This window comes from Fusarium phalaenopsidis (genome assembly GCF_050370095.1).
Source record: "Fusarium phalaenopsidis strain FUZ10S chromosome Unknown contig_32332, whole genome shotgun sequence".
Taxonomy (NCBI): Eukaryota; Fungi; Ascomycota; class Sordariomycetes; order Hypocreales; family Nectriaceae; genus Fusarium; species Fusarium phalaenopsidis.
The window spans coordinates 3131164-3152054 of NW_028145391.1; the positions used below are offsets into that span (position 1 = coordinate 3131164).

Sequence of the window (20891 nt, forward strand, 5' to 3'; positions counted from 1 at the left end):
ACTGTTCTTAGATATTCCAAGTAAACTACATTTTTAATAAAAGAAATATGTCAACAGAAAGTGATACTTTGGTTTTCTTTGAAGTTCATTATTCTTACTGTGCCTTATTGGCTCATTGAAGAGGATATGCGCAACTTTGTGTTGGTGTCTCGGTTTTTCCTTAAGTTGTGTGAACGGCCAAGCAACACTGATGCTGTGCACTTATCTTGATACAAATCAATAATCGTATTTTTAGCAACACGGTCATGATATGTCGGCCTGTTCGTATATCGGCTACACATCATGACCTGCATCGGAGAGGAATTTATTACTCGCACGATTTCTCGTGATGCCTTCGACCATGAGGCTGAGTGAGTTGACGCCCTATCAAGCCTGAGCCTTAGCTCTCTTGCCGCACAATTAGTTAGGATGAGCAATCAACTCACGCAGGTACCATTATCTTGCTGGCAACTTGTAAGAGCAAATAATTATTGTCTGTCATTAGCAATTACCACATGCCAATGCTGACAGCCAATGGATCCTGGTCAACGACCCAAGCACGGCATAAGCACTTTACTCTCGGCACCAGGCTGACGCACGAACATGCCAGAGCCTATTACGAAGTAACACCGGCAATCCGGTCAAGACGTCTGTTTGAGGGGTTATTGGCGATGATCGGCCGGGACCTGATTACTCTGCGCCAGGCTGTGTCACCTCGCGGGTCGCCGGGATGACCTCGCCCAGGCGTTTTGCCAGTCCTGTCTTACCACTCATCTCGCGTGGTTTCGGTAATGCTACAGATGCAGCAAGCACAGCCAGGCGAGTTGTCGTGACATGCGTCCTCTGCGCGGTGCGGCGAACAGTTTCATGACCGAACCGACATATACTACCATCTCGTCTCGGAGCCTCTCTGAATACGAATGCAGAGCGCTGCTTTGTGAGCCAGTTCCTTAGAGTTCCTCCCTCGTCCAGATCCACGCACCCGACAGCGGGAAACTCTGGACCTTGGGAGTCGGGCTACTGCGTGAGAACTGCACATCGCATCCACGTGGCGGTGCGTTAGCCCATCCGATCCAGCCCCGATGGATGGACGGTCTCTTTGCTTTTCTGTCCACCGAGATGCACGCCCCTGAACTCGTCATCTGTCCCTGGCAAGGGGTAACAGATCTGAATTCTGGAACAAAGCAAAGACGTCTCATGGCAAAGGCTCAATCCCGCGTGTCATGAAACATCAAGATCGATTGGCCCGCAGGCCCCAGAATCAATGCGCCCTGATGAAACAAAGGGGGGGATCAGTCTCCTCAGATGTTTACTTTTCCTAGATTTGCCCTGGCCAAGGGGAGCGCCATCGTTAAACTCTGTTGGATTCTTGGCTGGCTGACATGCAGTCCATTGATGAGGGAAACCGGTTTGCTGCACCAAGTAGGAATAGGAAGGCTCTGGAGACTCAACCTGCTAATATCATCGGCGGATACGGCCATCTGATGAGACACAGGAACGGGAAGCGACGTATAGCGGTGAAACGCAAACTGCTCAAGGAGAGCTGGCAGGCTGGGCAAGCGGAAGAGAAACCCTTTCGGTGTTGGAGAGGGATCCAACCATCTCCTGCAGGGCCCAGCATGCATAGTCCCTGGGATAAGCACTGTCAAAGGGACTCTTTGACAAGGAGCCCCCGAACAACCCGATGGGGTCGCCCTATGTCGCTTGTCGCTTGACGACGCGAAGCGCTGAGATTCGCTGCCAGGGCACAAGGCTTCATTTCGGCGCTGCACGGTATATTGCCGTCAATATGGAGAGATAAGCTCAATCTCCCAAAGTTGACCATATATGAAGCCTCAGCTCTTAACCCCGGAATCATGGATCAGGCCGGTGATGGGAGGCTCGGCACTTAAGGAAGGATGGCTTTCGATGGCGTCCTCCTGGCCGTCTAGCATCGAAGCTTGGAGATCTCGCGCGATTCAGGATCACAAACCCGGCTGCAAAGTTATGAGCCACCCGAAGCTCGGATGAAGTCAAAAGACAGCCTAACATGAGTGGTCCCTGATTCGCAACGTCCCAGTCCAGGCCCAAGCTCCACGCTTCAACGGTCGCGCGGCGGGAGTGCTAGGGCATAATCCGCGAAAATTGATCAAACTCGCGGCCGGCCGAAGACGACAGGCCATACGGCAACGATGTGTGACAACTCGATTGTGCGACACCCACTTTCGGCTGAAGATTCCCCAGGCAAGTAGTTCTTGGTTGCGCAATAGGAACGAACGGCTTCTGCGTCTGACTCGAGGAGTAGAATCGCTGAAAGCTTCGTTAACCGGCTGGTGGGATATGCTTTTGGCACTTGGCGCCCGTTCATGATGACGTCCTCTGCTGGGTTCGGCCGGATCGACAATCAGAGTGGACGAAAACTTGTTTGCTGGGATTGACCCTGCCCATGCCTGACGACAATACCACCAGGGGTACGCAAAAGGCCAGTGGCTCAACATGTTTTCTCTCCCATCACGTTATGAGCTTGACTATGCCGTAGAGCCTTTCCGCATTGTACTGTCGAGAGCGTCAGATCTCCGCTCATGTCGGTGGACGTGGCGGCCGTGTTAGTTTTAGTTTCTGCGATGGTTCCCTGCCGTCACCAGATTCCAAGACCAATGCTAGCAGAAAGACTCGGCGGCATGCGCGGGCAGCGAGCTTCAGCGGGCGGGCACGCAACAACTGCCTCGAAGAGTAGCAATGGGCGGACGAATACGAAGGCCTAGAAGTCAAGTTTGTGAAAAGGCTCCAGAAACTGGCAGGGCTAGACAGAGAGAAACTTCGTACCCAGAACCTCTCGGGGGGCGTGATACGAACAAGCACGCAGGGACGGCGTGGATGGATGCGCGATGCGTGGGTCTCATGCGAGGTACGAAGTACTGGTACCTGGGCCACGACAAGGGAGACTTGGCAGAAGTACCTGACGGTCAATGTCGTTTCCATTGCCAACTAACTCCACTGCACAGTCAAGTTGCTGCTGTTGGCGACATTGCTTTGTTTGACACTTTGTGCAAGACAGCATGAAGGCCTACCGAGCTCAACGTCCCGAGCAGCGGCTCAGACACAGTACTGTAGCAGAGCCAACGGCGTGAGGCGGGGGTTTGGCGTGACAAGCTTCCATGATCAAGCCGCCACGAACGAGATCTCTCAGCCAGGTCGAAACGACAGCCCCTGTGCTTAGCGTGTTTGTTGATTCAGTCATCCCCTGTGGCGGGAAGGCCGCGAGCCACAAGGCTAGAAACCTCTCGGAACTAGGCATGCGCCTTGCGGTGAACGTTGCCATGCCATCGACTGAGATTCCCGTGATTAGACGGAAAAGGCGTTTGCCCTGTTTCGTAGCATGCACTCTCGGACACCAGCCGGCAAAATGCAGCTGTGCTGTGGCTGCAAAGGTGGCGAGCGATTGCGTTGAAGATCACCGATGACTGGGCGGGCCAAGTGACGGATAGTGTTCCCGTGGCAGACCAAGATTAGAGAGTTGGAGGAACGGCAAGGCAAACTACTCGCGACCTGGGCTGGACAAGGCCTGAGCTCTCACATCCCCTTCCCTCGAAACCAGCCAATCTGCAGATCCGAGACCTGCAGACGGGGACGAACTCGACTCGATGCATTGGTGAGGGTGAGGTGAGATTGGACCTGAGGCGCGGCGCGGTATAGCACCAATGGAGCTATAGCTGGGCTGGGCGGCGATCATCGACGGCACCAAGCGGAGGTGAGATCCGGAGGTTCCATCAGTTCCGTCCAGTTCGCCAGCTGACAGCCAGCCTCGGGCCGCCAGCAGAAATTGGAACATGAAGCGAAGCCGGGGTCGAAGAGTTCTCGGCGTCGTCAGCACGTATTCCATCCTTTGAGGCATTTGCATACGAATAGGATATCGACTCGTGACAAGACAACGCGGCGATGTGTCGCCCTGGTTTCATGCTGCTTCCTTCTGAACCTCGAAAATAGAAAACCGCACTACTCCGTAGTTGGTTAACCCGGGACTGTTGGGATTGATTTTGCATAACCAGCTCGGGACAGCGAGGTACGAGCAGGGGTAAGGCAGAGGATCTCGTCGTGCCGCAACCAGGAATGGATGAACTAAAAAAAGGGCATTCGATCATCGATAGATCACAGCAGAGCCAAGCCAAGGCAAGATTGTCTTTGATTGATTGACCAAGGGCGAAAGGGAGCTTGAGGGTCAGCTAACTTGGTCAAAGAATCGTCGGGTCGTGATATCCATGCACACGACCTGCAGGTGGGTTCAGGTTCCTTCCTTGAATCATGACCATTCCCTCCCCGCCATTTGCAGAGCTTCCGGAATTAACCATACATCATCTTCATGCCATTGGTATCTCGTTTGTAGGTTTACCTTGCGAGGTGCAGCAATGGAAAAACAAACATCCTCTAGAAGTCGATATCGGAGCTTTCCTGTGTGCCCCTCAGCCATGGCGAGTCAGCCTGGCACCCATCCCTCAGTCATGTTCGCTGCGTCTTCTTCCGGCCGACCCGTTGAGCAACTGACCAGACCGTCCAACAGTAGCACTTGACCCGACCTATGCCACTCGCTTGAGGGCAGGCAGCTCTGAATCAGAAGACAGCAGACACCGCCCACAACATCATTCGTGCCCAATAGCCCGCGCTGTGTCAGTGATCCGCTGTTGCAGTTCCACCAAGGCCCGTCTTGCGGTGTTGACGGCCGCTCTGCTGTGCTGCGCTGCGTCGTTTGAGCGGGCTGGTCGGGCGCTCAGGTACCGGACCGGGAGGTACCTTCAGTTACGAGGTCGCCCCGCCACCAAACCTCCAGCGCCCAGCCAGCGCCAGCGGCGACCCCCCTCAGCGGCCCCTCCTGGCCCTTCAGCACCCGGCTCCAGCGGGTTGGACGCCACCAGACCGAATGGCAGCGTACCCGCACCCTCGAGCCAGCCCTGGAAGTCCCCGCCGGCAAGTACCGGTACCGGATGTCGCCTGCTCAGGCTGTGCATCCGTCGCTCGTCTTGGTACCGCTACTTCAGGGGACGTCTCCCTGCTCCCCACTCCCATTAAGAGGGCCCCGTTGCGAAAGAGCCCCGGTCCACAGTGACAAGACCCTTCACGTCGACTGGGGGGCATCTGGGGGCTTGGTGTCTTTCTCACTGCGCTAAGACAGAGAAAAAGTACTTACACAGCTCCAACTCCCGTGTTAGCATTTGCAGGGCCCAAGAAGAAAGCACAATTCATGGGCGCGGTGGACCTCCCGCCCTTCCCTGTCCTGTACGGTACGGTACCTCTCCGCTGAGCCCAAGCCTGACGTCGACTTTCCCACTCAACCTGCAGTCCCTCATTGGCTTGGTCCATTCCTTCCATTCCCTGCTGTCCCCAGCGCTGAAAAATTGTCTTAATCCCGCCCCCCGAAGCCCACGCGCCTGCCCTTTTTCTTTGTGTGCCTGCCTGCACCTACCTTGCTTGCACCTTGCACCTTGCACCTTGCACCTTGCACTTGCTACCTTAATTACCTAGCACCTGCTGCTTCTCGACAATTACCACCACACACGTCTCGCCACGCAACATTCGCCCACGTCCACGACCACGTCCTCACCCGCGTGCTTGCATTCATCCCATACCTTACACACGCCTTACATATACACAATCACCGCTTTGCTCGACTGTCACTGCGCATACAGATACAGCCGTCAGCCAACTACTTGCTCCTCTGGAATCGCTCGCGCGTCTGTCGATACGGCCGACCTAGACCCCCGGGGACTCCTTGGTTGGTCGCCAGCGCAGTGAGCCGCTTGACACGACCCTGCAGCTCTCCCTCGTCTCTCCCGATGACCAGCTTGGTCCGACCGCTTCGACGACTCCACGATGCTCTCGCACGCCGCACATAATCTGGACAACTTCGACTGTACATCGGCGACGATACTGGCTGCTCGCAACTAGCTTCCGTCTCTGGTGACGTATTCGGAGCCATGGCCCTGTGGCCATTCCGGCGCCGGAGCAGCCGCAAGCGCTCCCGCAGCGGCGCTGCCCTCTCCGATGCAGAGGGTGCGCCGCCGCCTACAAATGAGGGAGTCAAAGCTGGTTTGAAGAAACGACGTACCGAGCCGGCCCGTCTACAACGAGCCACGCGTACTTATAGCTTCTCACCGGGACGCCAGGATGATATCCGAGTCGACCGGGATCGTGATAACCGCTCTCCCGCCCGTCACCGTCCCGGTCGATCGAGGACCACCGGGAATCGCGATGAGGGCATTGGGGCATGGGACCGGACTCCTACACTTCAACCAACTCAACAACCAGGAAGGAGGAAAACAAGTAAGAGGAGGAGAGAAGAACAGAATAGGGAGGCTGAGATCAAGGCAATGAGTAATTTCGTTCCGGTACGGCCTGCCACGGATCAATGGACTTCAGGCCGGCCGATGAAAAAGGATTCCAAGAGATCCAAGACTGGTGGGATTGGAAGGCATCGGCCTAGTCGCACGTCGGATGTTTCTCTCCCAGTCCCAGGATCGATCCATTCGAGCCTGTCGTCCGATTCTGAGTTTGGCTCATACAAGGTGTCGGCACTTGCTGCCCTCGCCCCACGACCGACGCTTCGATACACGCCCAATTCACGATGGACAACACCTCATGTGCCTACTCCTCACCGGTCAGGCTCACAACGGAGGAAGCTCCTAGATCAGGAGCCAATTCCAGAGGAAACAATGAGGGCACACAAACGTATCGATTCTCTCGCCGATGATCTCGATGCCCACGACCTCAGAGAGCTCATGGAGAGGGATAACCGACGACGGGAGAAGAAGAAACAGAAGGAGAGGCAAAAGATGGAGCGTCGGTTGGCCCAAAGAGCTGAGAAACAAAAGGCGGAGGAAATTGAGGCCAAGAAGTCTGGCACTCCGCCGCCAGAGAATCTTGAGAGAGGAGTGATGGGCCGTGAACTGGCAGGGTTGGGTATAGAGCCCGCCTCAGCTGTCATTGTCTCCAAGCCAGATGTCTCTGAAGAACCAGAACCCATGGATCTTACTGCTGATGCTGAAGAAGTGGCCGAGTCCCCCAAGAAGACCGAGGAATCTTGTCACCGCACAGATACGGTCACCTCTGAGCAACCGACGCCGATGGAAGAGGTTGTTACGAAAGACACATCTTCCGTGATGCGGACGTCTACGGACACAGGACGCATCTCCCCAGGATCACGACGACTGTCTGGCATCTTGAGATCTGTGAAATCACGGTCTAGGTCGACTCTGCGTTCAGACCGGGATAAGATGGTTTCCCCTCCACCCGAGACGATCAACGAGGAGGATGTGCCACGTCATGACACACACGACTCTGAAGGTAGCAGGGCCGGTCATTTCTCTATCAAAGCATTCTTGCGGCTGGGCAGCAAGCGACAGAGACACTCAGGACCATCATCCTTCTCCAACACATCTCGAGAAGAAATGCAAGCCGCAGCAGCGGCGGCTCAGGCAAGGGCACAAGCGCAGGCGCATGCACTTGCCAGGCTCGAGGGCGAAGATTCGCCTAATGCCTCGCGCACTAACACGGGCAACTACATCTCGCGCAAACCCAGCGCTGGTGCTCCCAAGAGAACTCGATCCCGCTTCCGGGAGGACCTTCCCGAGTTGCCGCTCTCACCGCCAGCCTCACGCGTCCAGTCCCCAGAGGCTGAGCCTCCGATGCCCGTGCTTACCGAGCAAAAGATCCATGAGATGGAACAGCTGCGATCCTTGGGTGTGCGTTATGATACGCCCACATCAGGCCATCGATCTGTCGATGCCGTCCGCCGCACGCCCTCCACGATGGAGCGAGCATATGTCTCGCCATCCCCCGAGGCTGGAATGTCCATGTCTTTGGCCTCGATTGACTCTGAAGGTTCCTGGTTGTCTGGCAACGCTAGTGCCCGAAGAGCTGCCATGCGAGACAGCATTCGACGTGCTAACCAGCGTGAGCATGTCGACACGACTGATTCTCCCGCCAACAGTACCGAGGAGGATCTTGAGATTGTCGAGGACGAGTACCTGACCAAGCTCACCCCCCGACGAAACTCTGGACAAGACATGATGGGTCGTCGTTCTGGTGAAGGACGCCCTAGCAGCGACGAGGAGGACCTTGTCGACGACGCCGACATGAAGTGGGGCCGCGTCGGTTCTCAGCCCGAGGTTGTGCACCGATATACCATGAAGAGCCACGAGGGCCTTTTGGAAATTGAGTCCGAGGATGAGGACAGCCAGGCATCCCCGATCTCGCCTTCATCGCAGGAGGATGCCGACGTCCAGCGCGCTAAGAGTGTGAACCTGGGCAAGGGTCACGTCCGTAACTTCAGCGCTGGTAGCGCTAAGCTGCTCGACATTACTCCTCGTCCCTCAGTGGATGCCAGGAGAAGCTCGGAGAGGCGACGAAGCCACGTCCTGCCTGCTGTGTGAGAAGAGAACTGATACTAAGCCGCTCCAGATGAAGAGTCTCCCACTATATCGCCAACGAAACGAAAACCACGCTCTTTACCTTTCCTTAACGTTAGCACTGACCGAAGTCGCTCATTACTCATTTTTCCTTATTATAAATCGAGAAAAGTACAAAAAAACTCGGAAAACAACAACATGGCGGAGACTCTTTTTCTGGACGGCGACAACCTCAGTTTCATAACTCTCCAGCGGTTGGGACTACTGGCCCAGGAACCTGCTCTTGATGTATGACTACGACCTTGATGACGGCGCTCTTCAAGTTTGCTACCCGGATTTTCTTTTCTCGACTACATATACCGCATCTTTTGATACCCCGCGTCGACCGCCCGTTATGGACTATTTTGAGACTCGACGTGCTTGATTCACCGCATATTGGTAGGGGAGCATAGCCTTTTTTACCCGAGCCCATTCGCGCCTATTTTGAGGTGCTGTCGCTCTTTGGGAGCTCGGTGTCGTTCTCCTCGTAATAGAATGGGGAGATTGTTTTGCTTTCGGTTAGCCGGGGTTTTTTTGGCGGTTAGGGAAAAGGGATTGATTGATTGATTTGAACATTTTGGGACTTCTTTGCTTTTGCACTTGGGAGGCCAGAGGAATAAACTTGGAGCCCGGTACTGAGCTTGGCGTGAAAGCGGTTGATTCCATGAACCATAGATATCATTGTGCTTGAAGGGGCGGAACACTGAGAAGAGTAGGAGTAGGAAAGTCGGATATCGACGTGTACTTTTTTCCCCCAGAGGAGTGAAGGTGTAAATGCTTGTATCTGATAGGTTAATTAACCAGCTTGAACAATATCTGGGTTTTTGATGATGAAGGTATCTGTGGATGTGTGTTCGCAGTTGTAGGTTCACGACATGACTATAGATAGTGAGATATAGCCTCATGAGTCGGAAATGAGGATTGATGAGAGAAAGGAGACGTCAATTCTATTAGAAGTCTCGTCAACTGAACATTGTATTGAGATGAACGAAGGCTATAAATGCTTCTTGGCGGTATATCCATCCGTGTGGTGGAATATGCGTGAGCCATCTCTTACTTGACCTGATTCGCCAATTGCATTTGATCGCCGGCTCCACTTCCGGGCGGCAAGAGCCAGAGCTCGGCGATTGGAAATCCAGATGTTCTCTGTTCATCAACATCTGAATCTACCTTACATCACACCTGCGATTCCCTGCAACGCAAGTATTCACAATGGCCTCTCCGTTTCGTCTTATGCGACCCATCATCTCCCAGGCTGCCAAGCCCAGGGCCGTCGCTTTCGCCTCCAGACCTTTCCACAGCTCGGCTGCCAGACTCGCCGTCCGGGATATCAAGACGTGAGTGAGCATGGGAGTAAGAAACCTATACTTTTCAACTAATGTTGAGCTGTTTAGCACTGCTGAGTTCAAGGAGCTCGTCTCGACAACAGACAAGGCTGTCCTCGTCGACTGCTTCGCCACCTGGTGCGGCCCTTGCAAGGCCATCTCTCCCATTCTCTCCAAGTATGTACCCAGCCTCAAAGCATTGCTGATCATTCCTAACGCCTCAGCAGGCTGTCTGATCAGCCCGACCTCCAGAGCGTCGAGTTTGTCAAGTTTGACGTTGATGAGCTGCCTGATCTGGCGGCCGCGCTCGGCGTCCGCGCCATGCCCACCTTTTTCGTCTTCAAGGACGGAAAGAATGTTGACGAGCTGGTCGGTGCTAACCCTCCGGTGCTCGAGCAGTTGGTGAGGAAGCACGCTTAAACACAGCATGGGGCTCTTTGTGTGTATTGATCACCAGTTATCAAGACCCGTGGGAAAACGCAGTGTATATTAGACATTGATAAACTGGACTAAAAGAGGTACTGGTTTTGCATAATCCTATGCAGGCGTGTTGAATAGACTCAATATGCCTATCTATCTCGGTACTTCAGTGTTACCATGTATTCGGCTTCACTCGCATTGTAACGGTGAATAAACGATGCATGTCGTGCTCTCACCCGGCCTTCTACTTTCAGACTTGGTGTCATCGGAGGTGGAAAGCCGTAGCGTCGATTTGGCGAGTGTCAACCACGCCTTGAGCCTCCGACAATTCTGACACAACCAAATGCAGGGTGCGCCATTGGACAAACAACCCTCCTTTAACGACAAGACATGTAAATCAAGCTTATCATGTTGCATGAGGATTCACTCGTTCGACAACTTGTTTGCTTCTTTCTGTCTCGGCGTGGCTAGTCACGCCGGTACCGAGATCGGCCTCCTCGGGTGCCGGCCTCGACCGGCTTATCGGGGGGTGGGCCAATCAGCGGGGTGAATTGGACCGGCTCGACGATCGGGGCTTCAACTGAGAGCCGAGCCAGTCGTCTATAAGGTATCTTCAACGACCTTGTGGGTATTCTTGGTCTCTCATATCCTTCAGCTTCAACTCTCAACCTTCTTGAATTGCCTCGTTAGCGACTTGAATTTAGCGAAAAGAACTTGTCAACCACAATCATGTCCAACACAATCGTCGTCGTTGGGTAAGTCTGAGATAACCTACTCATGAGGCGGGATGCTAACATGAGTGAAGTGCCGGTGTCATTGGCTTGACGTCGGCCTTGTTGCTCTCCAAGAATAAGGGCAACAAGATCACCGTCGTGGCCAAGCACATGCCCGGCGACTATGACGTTGAATACGCCTCGCCTTTCGCTGGTGCCAACCACTCCCCGTAAGTTTACACTGGCTCGAGTAGCATACAGTTCACTTACAGGCTTCAAGCATGGCGACAGAAGAGAGCAGCGAATGGGAGCGTCGCACTTGGTATGAGTTTAAGCGGCTGGTTGAGGAGGTCCCTGAGGCCGGTGTTCATTTCCAGAGTGCGTCCCCTTCTTTAGCGAAGCCGAAGACCGACTAACATTGTACTTGTGAAGAGTCGCGCATTCAGAGGCGCAACGTGGACACTGAAAAGGCGCAGAGGTCTGGTTTCCCAGACGCCCTCTTCTCGAAAGACCCCTGGTTCAAGAACATGTTTGAGGACTTCCGTGAGCAGCACCCTAGCGAGGTCGTCCCCGGCTACGACTCGGGCTGCGAGTTCACGTCAGTGTGCATCAACACGGCCATCTACCTCCCCTGGCTCCTCGGCCAGTGCATCAAGAACGGCGTCATCGTCAAGCGCGCCATCCTCAACGACATTAGCGAGGCCAAGAAGCTGAGCCACACGGGCAAGACGCCCAACATCATCGTCAACGCTACGGGTCTCGGCTCCTACAAGCTGGGCGGTGTCGAGGATAAGACCATGGCGCCTGCGCGGGGACAGATTGTGCTTGTGCGTAACGAGAGCAGCCCCATGCTCATCACGTCAGGTATTGAAGATGGCGGTGCCGATGTCATGTACCTGATGCAGCGAGCAGCTGGCGGCGGTACCATCCTCGGCGGTACCTACGATGTTGGCAACTGGGAGTCTCAGCCCGACCCCAACATCGCGGCTCGCATCATGCAGCGTATCGTCGAGGTGCGGCCCGAGATTGCCAACGGCAAGGGCGTCAAGGGACTGAGCGTGATCCGACACGCCGTCGGCATGCGGCCGTGGCGAAAGGACGGAGTCAGGATCGAGGAGGAGAAGCTGGATGATGAGACTTGGATCGTGCACAACTACGGACACTCTGGATGGGGTTACCAGGGCTCGTATGGTTGTGCCGAGAATGTAGTCCAGTTGGTTGACAAGGTCGGCAAGGCGGCAAAGTCTAAGCTGTAGTTGAAAAAGCCCGAATGAGTAATAGTAATTAGATATTAGAAATACCATATTTGTCCTCCAACTTAATATTAAACTTGTTATTGTCGTTGATATTAATGGTGACACGAGCACAAGGAGCCTGGGGTTATGCATATTGCGGGGCAGCTCCAAGCTCCATCTCAACCCCTGGCCGTGATGTTGAAGCTCAACCTCTAGAGGCCAGCGATGCCCACAACCGACACCATGCCAGAGCCCGCGCCTGGCATCCTCACCCAAGCCACCCGCTTCGTCCTGGACGTCGCAAACGGCCGACATGTCCTCTCCAAGTTTGTGCCCGTCGCGCTATGGCTCGCCGACGCGGTCCTCTGCGGGTTGATCATCTGGAAGATCCCATGTGAGCTGCGCTTCCTCGAACACCAACTATCCGGATGCTGATATGGACTTGGACAGATACCGAGATCGATTGGGTAGCCTACATGGAGCAGGTATCGCAATTCGTGTCGGGCGAACGAGACTATACCAAGATGGAGGGTGGCACCGGCCCTCTCGTCTACCCGGCTGCCCACGTCTACACTTACACGGCGCTGTACTACATCACGGACGAGGGCAAGAATATTTTCCTGACGCAGCAGATCTTTGGAGTCTTGTACATGGCGACGCTGGCGCTAGTCATGCTCTGCTACTGGAAGGCCAAGGTGAGCAATGGATCGAGAGTTGAGAACGAGCTCAGCTAACTAGAACCAGGCACCTCCGTACATCTTCCCCCTCCTGATCCTCTCCAAGCGACTACACAGCATCTTTGTCCTACGGTGCTTCAACGACTGCTTCGCCGTTTTCTTCCTCTGGCTAGCAATCTACTTCCTGCAGCGCCGCTACTGGACCTTTGGCAGCCTCGCCTACACCTGGGGCCTGGGCATCAAGATGTCGCTCCTCCTGGTGCTCCCAGCCTTGGGCGTCATCCTCTTCCTGGGCCGGGGCTTCAGCGCCAGCCTGCGCCTCGCGTGGCTCATGGCCCAGGTCCAGTTCGCCATCGGGGTGCCCTTCATGGCCAAGAACCCGCGCGGGTACGCGGCGAGGGCGTTTGAGCTGTCACGGCAGTTCAAGTTTCAGTGGACGGTCAACTGGCGCATGTTGGGCGAGGAGCTGTTCCTCAGCAAGTCTCTTGCTCTGCTCCTCCTCTTCCTCCATGCTACGGTGCTCTTGGTCTTTATCGCAAACAGATGGATCCGGCCTGCTGGTCGACCCCTGTCGGCTCTGATCCCGTCCTTCCTCCGGGTCAAGTCCCCCTTTACTCAGCATGAGGAGCTTCGCATCTCCAACTCTGTCACCCCACAGTACGTCATGACGACGATGCTCTCGGCCAATGTCATCGGCTTGCTGTTTGCGAGGTCCCTCCACTACCAATTCTATGCCTATCTCGCATGGGCGTCGCCGTACCTCCTCTGGCGAGCCACGCGCAGTCCCCTCATCGTGGTGCCTCTCTGGCTCGCGCAGGAGTGGGCTTGGAACGTCTTCCCCAGCACCGTCGTCAGCTCTATTGATGTCGTGAGCGTGCTGTTTGCGACTGTCGTGTTGGTGTATTTCGGGACGGACGACTCGACACCGGAAGTCGAGGATGTCGAGGCAAAGAATAAATAGAGATAGATATGCGACGCAGGTCACTCTTCTTCGGAGTCGCTGGGGGGCATCTTGCCGACGTTGGATTCGTCTTCGGAGTCGTTCAAATCGTATGCATTCTTGGCAAATTCCTTTGGCCTGTGCAAGCTTGATCAGTCTCGTCCTCGTCGGCCTAGCGATTCAACAATCCTCACCAATAAGCCTGCTTGCGCCAGAGCTTCTCGTCGCGAACAACATTGACAATCTCACCCATGGCCCGGGAATCCTCTTTGCTCTCCTCGTACCGCTCAGCCAGAACAAAACCGCCGCGCTTGATCCAGATGGTGTTGCGGAAGCGCTGAGCCAGCTCCAGAATGAGGGGCTTGGTATCTGGGAGCTCGCAGGTGTAAAGGTTGTTGCCCTCGGGTTTAACAACTCTAACTATGGACTGGCCGGGCCCGAGGACGTCTGGAGGTGTCATTGACTCCTCGGCAGCTGCGAGGACATTGCGCTTAGGACGACCCATGGTGTTATATAATTGGCGATTGATAGTATCGTCCCTCGGTAGAAAATGTAATTTTTTGCTTGATAGACTAGAGGGGTGGAGGGGCAGACACACTGCCCGATAGAAGGATACACCCTCGAATCACGCTAGAATATCCTTGTATCTACGCTTGGGTCCATAGCGGAATTCCCCCATCTGGATACACCGGACTCAGACGACCAGATGGCATCGTCAACCATGTTGGTATCCTATCGTTTCTTTTTGTATGCTCAAAGCTGAGTGGACGAGGCTCGGTTACTATCCGCTCTTATCTCGGAGGCGCCACAAGCCATGTTATGTTCCTCTCCACCGAGGTGTGATCTCAGTCGCGCCCCGAGCCGCAGCTGCGTTACGTATCAGATTCACAACCCAGGGTTGAATCACGACAGATCAGAAGGGTGGTCATTTTGTCAGCAGCTCTGCTTCCCTCATGGCCAATTGAGTTCCCCGTGGCGTCGCCATCACCTTCACCGAGCACGGTGAGGACACGGCCCGGAGGCGGCTCAACATCACACACCCCGTTTAAATTATTCGGCAGCGTACGCCACAGGTCCGGCTGTGTGAGAGGACCCATATTCTAACCTCGCATGGGTCCGGTTCATGTGAGCCCTCGATGTGGATTCCTGTCTCCGTTCTGGAAGCATTGCTTGCTGAGCTCTCACTTCGCGGCGCACGCCAGGGGCTTCGTTATGGATCTGCCAGATGTAGTCATTCCATCCATGTGCGGGGAGCGAAAAGTCTGGCTTGTCCAGGTGACCCTGATATGGGCTTGATTACAGATCTTGTCGTGGCCTGGGCTCACGAGATGCTCAGGGGAGCTTCATGGGAAATGGGTATATCTACGGATGCTGGCCGAGTTGCTGCCCATACTGACTTTTGTCGTCCATCTTGTTTTCGTTGTAACACTTTAACCGATAGTTGTGTCGCCAACTCCTTCAATTGGCTTGATTGCCCCTTGCAATGGATGCCTCGATGCTCACCGGCCTCGTTGCGGTCCAGTCCATTTCGGCCGAGTCACCGACCGAGGAGCTGTACCGTCCCTTGACGACCCCAGCCAGGACAGTCCCTAGGACGTACCCAGGAGCTCCTCAGAGGGAGTCTTTTGACCTTCATCGAATCCCCGTCCGCGATGGTTACCAGTCAGGAACCACCACTCCCCGAACTGAAAATGATCTCGAGATGAGCAGGCCTTCCAGCCCCGAAGCTGTTGAGGTGATGCCTAGCGCTTGGCAGCCCTTTATGAATCGCTTCAGACTCTTTGCCGTGTGTCTCGCCAACTTCGGCAATGCTCTCAGTGACAGTGCTGCTGGTGCTTTGATCCCATACATGGAAAAGTGAGCTGGCTGTATGCCCCTATTCACAGCCGTGGCTAACAACCATCCAGGTACTACAACATCGGATATGGTATCGTCTCCCTAATCTTCGTCGGCCAGGCCATCGGCTTCATCATGGCAGCCGTATTCCTAGACGCCCTACGAGCGAAACTCGGCCGTGCCAAACTCCTAGGCCTTGGCCAAGCCTTGGTCACTCTATCCTACATCCCACTCATCTGCGGAGCGCCCTTCCCCGTCATTGTCTGCTCATTCTTCTTCGTCGGGTTCAGCATCTCGGTGAATGTGGGCATAGGAAACCTCTTCTGCGGTGGCCTACGCAACGGTACATTCATGCTGGGTCTGTTGCATGGGACCTATGGCATAGGAGGTACCGTCGGTCCCCTCATCGCCACCGCACTCGCCACGGCCGCCAATGCCCTCTGGACGCGCTACTATATACTTACCTGCGCTATTGGCGTGTGTACCTTTTCGCTGGCCATGTGGTCTTTCTGGAACTACGAGAAAGAGATGAGTCCGGCGGTGAAGGCGAGGGAGACGGCCCAAGCTGGCGAGTCCATGATGAATAGCATGTTCATGGCCATGAAGCTTCGGGTCGTGCTTCTCGGTTCCATCTTCATCTTTGCCTACCAGGGCGCCGAGGTGTCCATCTCGGGCTGGGTCATCTCGTTCCTCATCAACGCCCGCGACGGAGATCCTTCATCGGTGGGATACGTGACGGCGGGATTCTGGGCGGGCATCACCCTCGGTCGATTCTTCCTTTCAGGTCCCGCTCACCGTATCGGAGAGAAACCCTTTGTCTACGGCCTCACACTCGGTGCCCTGGCTTTCCAGGTCCTCGTCTGGTTCGTGCCCAACATCGTGGGTAACGCCGTCGCCGTGTCCATCGTCGGTCTGCTGCTGGGACCCATCTACCCTTGCGGAGCTGCTGTCTTTATGCGAAGGATGAGCCGGCGAGAGGTTCTGAGTGGTATTGGCACCATCAGTGCTTGTGGTAGCGCAGGAGGTGCTGTTGCGCCTTTCATCACTGGTCTTTTGGCACAAGCCGCAGGCACATTTGTGCTTCATCCGATTGTGATTTTCCTCTTTCTAGTGATGCTGCTGTGCTGGTATTTCCTACCGGCCGAGGAAAAGAGGGACGAATGAGCTGCTCATGGTGAAAAAGAGTGTCAAGATGGGCGAAGATGCGACGAGGGAAGTCAACTAGGAAGAATGGCTATACCTGACCAGACGTGTGATGTTGAAAAGTAGCAAGTTGTTACCAAAAGCGGGCGTTTATATCCAGATATATCCGTAGTTATTTATATGCAAAAATCTATGAGAAATCTATAACGTTTCGTGGTAGATGGCTCGCATCTACTGTTCTATTCTATGAGTCTTTTGATCAAGCATAGACACTTCCCTTTCCCGTTCTTATTTCCAAAATAGGTAGGCGAATTAGATGCGGCCACGGGCAGCGTCCTTAACGGACAGATCACCAGCGACAATCTCCTTGACGGTCTGGGTGATGCTGGACCAGTCGCGGAAGGTGACAAATGGGACATTTTCGTTCTCGCACCATGTAACGAGGTCTATCAACATGTTAGTGGTGTGTTCTCAAAATCAAAGGCTTCGCTATCGTAGTCATGAGCAGTACGTACCCATGTCGGCCTTGGCGAAGAGCAGGTCCGTCTCCTTGGCAGCGGAAAGGTCTGAAACACCATCGCCGGCGTAGAACATGGTAGGTCGGTTAGGGAGGGAAGAGTATTTTCGGATCTCGAGGGACTTGTCATGACCGTGAATACTATACGAGTCAGTATCTTAAACCAAGACAAAAAGGAGGGGTCTTACCTGTCATCATGGAACTCAATTCTCCAGCCACCCTCATCGTTGAGGTCCTTGCCCTCTCGCGCCCTCACGTCGTTGCTCACAATCTGAATATCCCATCCAGGTCCCAGAAGCACGTCCAGCAGAGCCCGGATGATGGGCTGCATGCCACCGCTCAGGATGACAATGGGCACGTTGTTGACCTTGGCCCAGTCGTAAAACTCCTTGAACCCGGGGTCCAGCTTGATGTTGTGGAGGAGGATCTTGATGCACTCGTCAAAGGGGGTCTTGACGCTGTCGAGCATCTCGACGAAGCTGTCGCGGAAGTGCATGCGACCATAGAGGACGTCCTTGTTGAGCTGGCGCCGACGCTCAACGCCGAAGCCCAGGTTGTCGGTCATGTAGTCATTAGAGTCGGCGGTGGTGACTGTGCCGTCAAAGTCTGTGAAGAAGATGAACTTGGGGTTGTTCTTGAGAGCTGGGGTGTCTGAGGAGGCCATGATGACGGTGTTGAGGGGGTTGAAGAGGAGTATTAAGTGTCTCGTAAGCTCTATCCCAAAGTCTATACCGGTTCCTTGCGTGTCGAGTAAATGAGCGAGCGACGTTGGTCTTATTTAGACGTTATCTCAAGGACAGACTTTTTGTTTGTTGCTGAGAAGATATGACAGAGGGAATCAAAATGGCGGGGGAGGGGCACGTTTTCATGAGGAAGGATGGAACAATGCGACAACGGAGGATCGCAGAAACAGACAACCCGAGAGAAGCGCAATATAAACTGGATCAATTGATTGGAAGATCTAGACTAACACCCAAGGATCATGACTAGCGATACACGACAGACACAGAAAACAACGCATATCAGCAACTCTTTAACCGTCCTGGCGGTGGTTGGCTCCTTGATTGTGCCGTTCCTTGTTGAAACTGTCGTCATTAGATCAAAAATCTGCCCCTCCACACCTTTTTTTTTTTTTCTAGGCGTCCCCCACCAAACTCTCAGCGCACAAGCCCCCTGTAGACGCCCCGAGAGACAGCTCTCGAGACCCTGACTCAGCCTCTAGACAGTTCCATGAGCGATGAGAGCCCCGCTGCAAGGCACATGCACCCGCGTTTTTCCAGCTTCCTCAGCGGCAAAGGCGGTGACGCGGTGGGGGCCGGTTCTCGCTCCGGTTAGCGGCAGAAAAACGCCCGGGACGGAGCGGCGGCTGGACCAGTAGCAGTAACAGCAGCTTTGTGGTGGGTGGTGGTGGCCCGTGGTGGTAGCTTCTTTCGGCTCGGCCCATGTAGGTTCTTTCTCAACCTTTTGTGCGAAGACAGCCCGCCCCCTCCGAGAGTCAATTCGCTCCCACGGGACTCGTTCGAGTCAACGCTGCACCTACAACCGTTGCAACGGTGCTCGTCATGCAGCCCTTTGCCCGTCCTGCGGCTCGGCTCGCCTGGGGTCACGCTCGACTGGGGTTCGATCTGTCTACGAGGCCGGGCAGGTCAAGATCCCTCGTCCAGAACCCGGCAATATGTGTGCGGTGCGGTATACAAGCCATTGGCCTCCAACCAAGGCTTTTCTCCAACCAGACACCACCCAACGGGCCCGGCAAGGGCTCAGGCTCAGGCTCGAGGACCGATAAGGATGTCGAGGCCGAACTCCAGTCCATCCTCAAACCCAAACCCCGACCGATTCCCTTCAAGCCTCAGCGCCAGATCGAGGGACCCAGGGCAGAACAACTGAGGCTGGGCCACCCGAACTTCGAGAAACCTGCAGAGGAGGAAGAGAAGCCTCACACTCTGAGAGTGGAAGCGAAAACCGAAAATGAGAAGCCGAACGAAACCGCTCAACCGCAAGAAACTCGCTCAAGAGCCGAGGACCTCCGAAACTTGGCGTATGCTCAACTCAGCGAGTTGAAGGAAAAGTTTGCCCGTGCAATGGACACCCTGCAGAACCGGGCGATGAATGCCTCCCAGACCCTCAACGATATTACCGGCTACACTAGCATCGAGGCCATCAAACGTCAGAACGCGGTGCTAGAGACGCAGCTGGCCGAGGCGCACGACCGAGTCCGCAACGCCCGCCAGGCATACAAGACATCCAACGCAAGTCGTGCTGCCACACAGCGAGAGGTTACAACATTATTAGCGCGGAAAGATAGCTGGTCTCCCGGGGACCTGGAGCGATTTACCGAGCTTTACCGGGCAGACCACGTACTCGAAGGAGAGGTGGTCGCCTCCCAAGAAGCACTCACAGAGGCTGAAGCCGACGAGCAGAGCTTGAGTATGCGTCTCAATGCAGGCATGCTGAAGCGGTATCATGAGGAACAGATTTGGAGTGACCGGATCCGGAGAGCAAGTACCTGGGGCACATGGGGCCTGATGGGTATGAACTTTGTGCTCTTTGTCGTCCTACAGTTTGTGGCAGAGCCCTGGAAGAGGCGGAGGTTGGTCAAGGGCGTTGTTGCCGAGGAAAAGGCTGTGCTTGAGGAGGTTCGAGGCGAGCTCGAGCAGGTCAAGCTCGCGATCGAGAAGCGAGATCAACTTGCAGCGGCTGAAGCCCTGGCCGGAGCTGTCAATGCAACTGAGACAGACCCTACTGCGGAGGCCGCGGCATCCGGGGAGGCAGTGGCCGCCGAAGGCTTCTTGTCAACCAAGACGACACAGACTACAGAGCCCGTTAAACCAGCGGTGGCAACACCAATAGAAAAGCCCACAGCACCACCAAAGACATGGGAAGAGATGCTGGAGGAGCTGAAGGACCCCGAGTGGTGGAAAGAAAAGGCAGAGGACCTGTGCAGCGAGCGGCGAATAGACCTGCGCATGAGAGACGCCTCGCTGTTGGCGCTCGAGGGAGCGTTGGCGGGAGCGTTTTTGACAGCAAGCTTCATGATGCTTGTGAGATGATGAGTCTATGAAAAACCCAACTTGGATGTAAAAAAACTGAACATAGTGTACAATATTTTTAATGCAGAAGCTGTAGACTATTTGCTTGACACCTAAAAAGAAAGCATTCACTTAGACACATGGACAAAGACTCACGATGCTTTGAACTCTGCATGCCCCGCCAATCGGGCATCGGCATATCCCATGACACACGCGGCTAGCGGATGCTCACCTGGTAGGGCTGAAAAGCCAGAAGGAGGACCATCCTTCCAAGGACCCTTTGCTTCCTTTGACAGGTCTTCCCGCAGAGGAACGGTCCCTGTCATCTAACTTCGCCAGGGTGACTCAGGGATCTAATATGAGCTTGGATGAAGAGTTGATCGTCTTGGGGCTCTGATTCGCCCGCGCAGAAATGAAGCTGGGTCGTGTCGAGGTCTGAGATTGATTGCACCCAACTGATAAGGGCCTGCGCGCAAGCAGCGGTCAGGTCAGATCTGCGACAGGCGGAGTTGGGCGTGTTGTGGTCTGCTGCGTGAGGTGAGGGGGGAGAACCGGTTGGCCTGATTCTAGGACTTTGTAGGACTCGAAACTCACCTTTGTATATGTGTCACATTTTATAACTTTTTATGCCTGATGCGCCGCCATGTGGCGGGTAATATT

At 54.8% G+C, this 20891-nt stretch overlaps 8 protein-coding genes across 8 annotated transcripts; 6 read left to right on the forward strand and 2 right to left on the reverse strand.

The window, feature by feature from the left end:
* Positions 1-5927: 5927 nt before the first annotated feature.
* Positions 5928-8381, forward strand: LRP88_13970 (uncharacterized protein; the record flags this gene model as incomplete). Its single annotated transcript, XM_083250323.1, has 1 exon — positions 5928-8381. One exon carries the CDS (start codon positions 5928-5930, stop codon positions 8379-8381), a length of 2454 nt encoding a protein of 817 aa, XP_083094657.1.
* Positions 8382-9608: 1227 nt separating this feature from the next.
* Positions 9609-10141, forward strand: LRP88_13971 (thioredoxin-like protein; the record flags this gene model as incomplete). Its single annotated transcript, XM_083250324.1, has 3 exons — positions 9609-9733; positions 9791-9898; positions 9949-10141. 3 exons carry the CDS (start codon positions 9609-9611, stop codon positions 10139-10141), a joined length of 426 nt encoding a protein of 141 aa, XP_083094658.1.
* Positions 10142-10870: 729 nt separating this feature from the next.
* On the forward strand, positions 10871-12110 carry LRP88_13972 (FAD dependent oxidoreductase; the record flags this gene model as incomplete). Its single annotated transcript, XM_083250325.1, has 4 exons — positions 10871-10896; positions 10947-11084; positions 11135-11232; positions 11287-12110. 4 exons carry the CDS (start codon positions 10871-10873, stop codon positions 12108-12110), a joined length of 1086 nt encoding a protein of 361 aa, XP_083094659.1.
* A 222-nt stretch (positions 12111-12332) lies between these two features.
* LRP88_13973 (dolichyl-P-Man:Man(5)GlcNAc(2)-PP-dolichol alpha-1,3-mannosyltransferase) lies at positions 12333-13727 on the forward strand (the record flags this gene model as incomplete). The annotated part of the gene is made up of 3 exons (XM_083250326.1): positions 12333-12483; positions 12540-12784; positions 12834-13727. 3 exons carry the CDS (start codon positions 12333-12335, stop codon positions 13725-13727), a joined length of 1290 nt encoding a protein of 429 aa, XP_083094660.1.
* A 20-nt stretch (positions 13728-13747) lies between these two features.
* On the reverse strand, positions 13748-14211 carry LRP88_13974 (uncharacterized protein; the record flags this gene model as incomplete). Its single annotated transcript, XM_083250327.1, has 2 exons — positions 13748-13844; positions 13901-14211. The coding sequence occupies 2 exons, from the start codon at positions 14209-14211 to the stop codon at positions 13748-13750; spliced, it is 408 nt and encodes a 135-aa protein (XP_083094661.1).
* A 978-nt stretch (positions 14212-15189) lies between these two features.
* LRP88_13975 (major facilitator superfamily domain-containing protein) lies at positions 15190-16706 on the forward strand (the record flags this gene model as incomplete). The annotated part of the gene is made up of 2 exons (XM_083250328.1): positions 15190-15563; positions 15614-16706. 2 exons carry the CDS (start codon positions 15190-15192, stop codon positions 16704-16706), a joined length of 1467 nt encoding a protein of 488 aa, XP_083094662.1.
* Positions 16707-16997: 291 nt separating this feature from the next.
* LRP88_13976 (HAD-like domain-containing protein) lies at positions 16998-17866 on the reverse strand (the record flags this gene model as incomplete). The annotated part of the gene is made up of 3 exons (XM_083250329.1): positions 16998-17131; positions 17201-17343; positions 17391-17866. 3 exons carry the CDS (start codon positions 17864-17866, stop codon positions 16998-17000), a joined length of 753 nt encoding a protein of 250 aa, XP_083094663.1.
* An 898-nt stretch (positions 17867-18764) lies between these two features.
* Positions 18765-20252, forward strand: LRP88_13977 (Mdm33 family-domain-containing protein; the record flags this gene model as incomplete). Its single annotated transcript, XM_083250330.1, has 2 exons — positions 18765-18992; positions 19062-20252. 2 exons carry the CDS (start codon positions 18765-18767, stop codon positions 20250-20252), a joined length of 1419 nt encoding a protein of 472 aa, XP_083094664.1.
* Between the last annotated feature and the right edge of the window lie 639 nt (positions 20253-20891).